Consider the following 2,843-nt stretch of genomic DNA (forward strand, 5'->3'; position numbering starts at 1 on the left):
ATTGAGATCGACATTACAAAGCCGCCACCCCGACGAGATCATCCTTGACATTTGTGGGCGTCCTTTGGTGGCAGCAAGTAAAGTGGGATAAGATCCCGTCCTACTGTGGAGAATGCAAACATGTTGGTCACAAGAGTGAAGTTTGTTACGCTTCCGGGAAGGCGGATCGACCTCCAAAACGAAATTACAACTTAGCAACACCAAAAACAACCACAACACGGAGGAATAGGAGCTAAGAAGAACAATACTGATCCGAGGCACACCGATAATAACATGGAATGGAAACAACAAGGGAAACACAAGGGAAAGGAAGGCAACATCCGGATGAACCCGAGAGCCAATATGTACTCGGGGGCGGAGTGGTCGGGGCCGGACTTTTTGGGTGATATGCAAGGTGCCGGGAGTAAGGACATGATCATCATCCATGATGAGCATACCACCTCTTCACCTAAAGGGGTGCTCGCTAAATTCCCCTCTTTTGGAAATGGGCGCGGGGGGTACGCCAAGAGGAGCGGATATGGCGCGGCGAGAAGTGAACCCGACTTCGGGGGCTCATGTGCAACCGAAAGGCTTCTTTAAACCCTTCGACCTAGAGAAAACCCGAGGCACAAGGGCCATCAAGTCACTTGAGTACTAACCGATATTTTCACCCTCATGGCTCAAGAGAACTTCGTGGAAAATGATATGGAAGACGAGGAAAATTGGGATGATACCATCTCCCATAATGAAATCGATGAGGGGGCCAATCCCGCCTTTTTGGAGGCCGCGGCATCTCATGGGGAGAAGGACCTTCAAATCATTGAATTCCAAGGAGGGGGGTCCAATCCCGCCGGGTACGAACTCCTCTTGTTAATCATGTCGTTAAATTTTCTATTTTGGAACGTTAGGGGAATCGCGAATGCGTCAACCCAAAACGTCCTAAAAAGACTAATTAAATCTCATAATATTTGTTTTCTTGCAATAATGGAGCCGCTTACCTCCCCTAATCCGGACAATTCTCGAAAGTGTTGGGGCTGTCCTACAAGGGGACGAACACCAATGGGAAAATTTGGATTTTTGTGGAGGAAGGGATGGATTTTGTTGTGATGGATGACACGGACCAACTGCTACATGGTAGGCTCACTTGTCCCCGGATCTCAACCCCTATTATGATCTCGGCCGTGTATGCTAAATGCACGAGAGGAGAGCGGCATGCCCTTTGGAAAAGATGAGAGATATTGGCCCAAGTTTCGGAGGGAATACCGTGGTTCATTGGAGGGGACTTCAACACAATCCTCTCCTCTCGAGATAGGTTGGGGAGCGACACAAACCGACAGGCCGAAATGGTGGATTTCGCTGAGGCCATTGAGGATTGCAGACTAATGGACCCAGGCTATGATGGGGCTGAATTCACCTGGGCAAAGAACGGCCTCATGGAAAGGCTGGATAGGGTGTTGATTAGTGAGATGACGCCCCAATTGTTTGATGCAATAAGAGTCACTAACCTACCCCGTATTGCTTCGGACCACGGGCCTCTCCTCGTCAGATGCAGGCTACCTAATGCCCACGGGGGTGGTAGAGCCTTCCGGTTCCAAAACATGTGGGTCCGGCATGAGGGTTTTGGTGAGTTGGTGCAAGAAGATTGGATGGCTCCCACGGAGGTGTGGGCCTCCTCAATTTGAAGATCAAGCTGGCTAGGATCAAACAAACGCTTAAAAGATGGGAACAAGGAGGTTTTTTGGGAATATTCACGCCAGCCTCAAAACTTGTGAAGAGAACATTGCGCTGGCTCAATCGGAGTTTGAAGGTGACCCCTCGGCCCGGAATAGAACAGGGGTCAACAAACAAATTGCTGAGTACATCTTTCTCCTTAAGATGGAGGAAGATTTTTGGCGTCAGAAGCGGCCCTCCGTTGGTTGGAAGAAGGGGATAAAAACACTAGATTTTACCAAAGTTGGGTGAAGCAGAAGAGGATTCGGCTACGTATCCACAAGATTAACGCTAATGGGCGTGAACTTACGGATGACCACGGCCATCAAAGAATCGGCGGTTGAGTTCTTTCAAAACCTCCTAGCCCAAGCTACCCGGAGCTTGTGGATCCGGACCTCAGCCTCTATACTACATCCACTCCCTCCCTCGGAGCAGTTGGCGGGCCTCCCCAAACCCCCGGATGCGGATGAGGTGAAACGAGCTGTCTTCGATATCTCGGCCAATAGCGCGCCCGGCCCGGATGGCTTCTCGGCATTGTTCTTCCAAGCTTGTTGGGGCATTGTGGGGCCAGACGTGGTGGAAGCGGTTAGGCAATTTTTTGGTGGGGCTTTCCTCCCCCCGCAGCTTCACGGCCACGAGTATCGTACTCATCCCCAAGAAGCCTTTACCGAGACTTGGGGAGACTATAGGCCCATTAGCTTGTGTAACGTGATCAACAAGGTGATTACTAAAGTCCTCACGAGGCGCCTTGCCCCATTCCTTCCAAGTGTTGTTGCACCGAATCAAAGCGGGTTTGTCAAAGGGAGGCTCCTCAATGACATGTACTCCTTGCACAGGAGATGTTCCATGAGCTCCATAGAAGTACACCAGCCCCTAATGTTGCTATCAAGATTGACATGGCTAAGGCCTATGATAGGGTTCAATGGCCGTTCCTCCTAAAAGTCCTCAAGCAAATGGGCTTCCCCGAACCTTGGGTGGCGCTCATAGAAAGGTGCATCGGGACATGCTGGTTCTCGATCCTTATCAACGGGGCCCCGACGGGCTTTTTCAAATCCACTCGTGGCCTTAGACAAGGGGACCCCCATTTCCCCCGCCCTCTTCGTCCTTGCTGCGGACTATCTCTCGAGATCACTCGATAAAACTTATCCTCGGAG

At 50.8% G+C, this 2,843-nt stretch overlaps 1 protein-coding gene across 1 annotated transcript; it reads left to right on the forward strand.

The window, feature by feature from the left end:
• The first annotated feature begins 1,322 nt into the window (after positions 1-1,322).
• LOC121789349 lies at positions 1,323-1,661 on the forward strand. The gene has a single exon (XM_042187835.1). It carries the CDS (start codon positions 1,323-1,325, stop codon positions 1,659-1,661), a length of 339 nt encoding a protein of 112 aa, XP_042043769.1.
• Positions 1,662-2,843: the final 1,182 nt, after the last annotated feature.

This window comes from Salvia splendens, unplaced genomic scaffold, assembly GCF_004379255.2.
Source record: "Salvia splendens isolate huo1 unplaced genomic scaffold, SspV2 ctg218, whole genome shotgun sequence".
Lineage (NCBI taxonomy): Eukaryota > Viridiplantae > Streptophyta > Magnoliopsida > Lamiales > Lamiaceae > Salvia > Salvia splendens.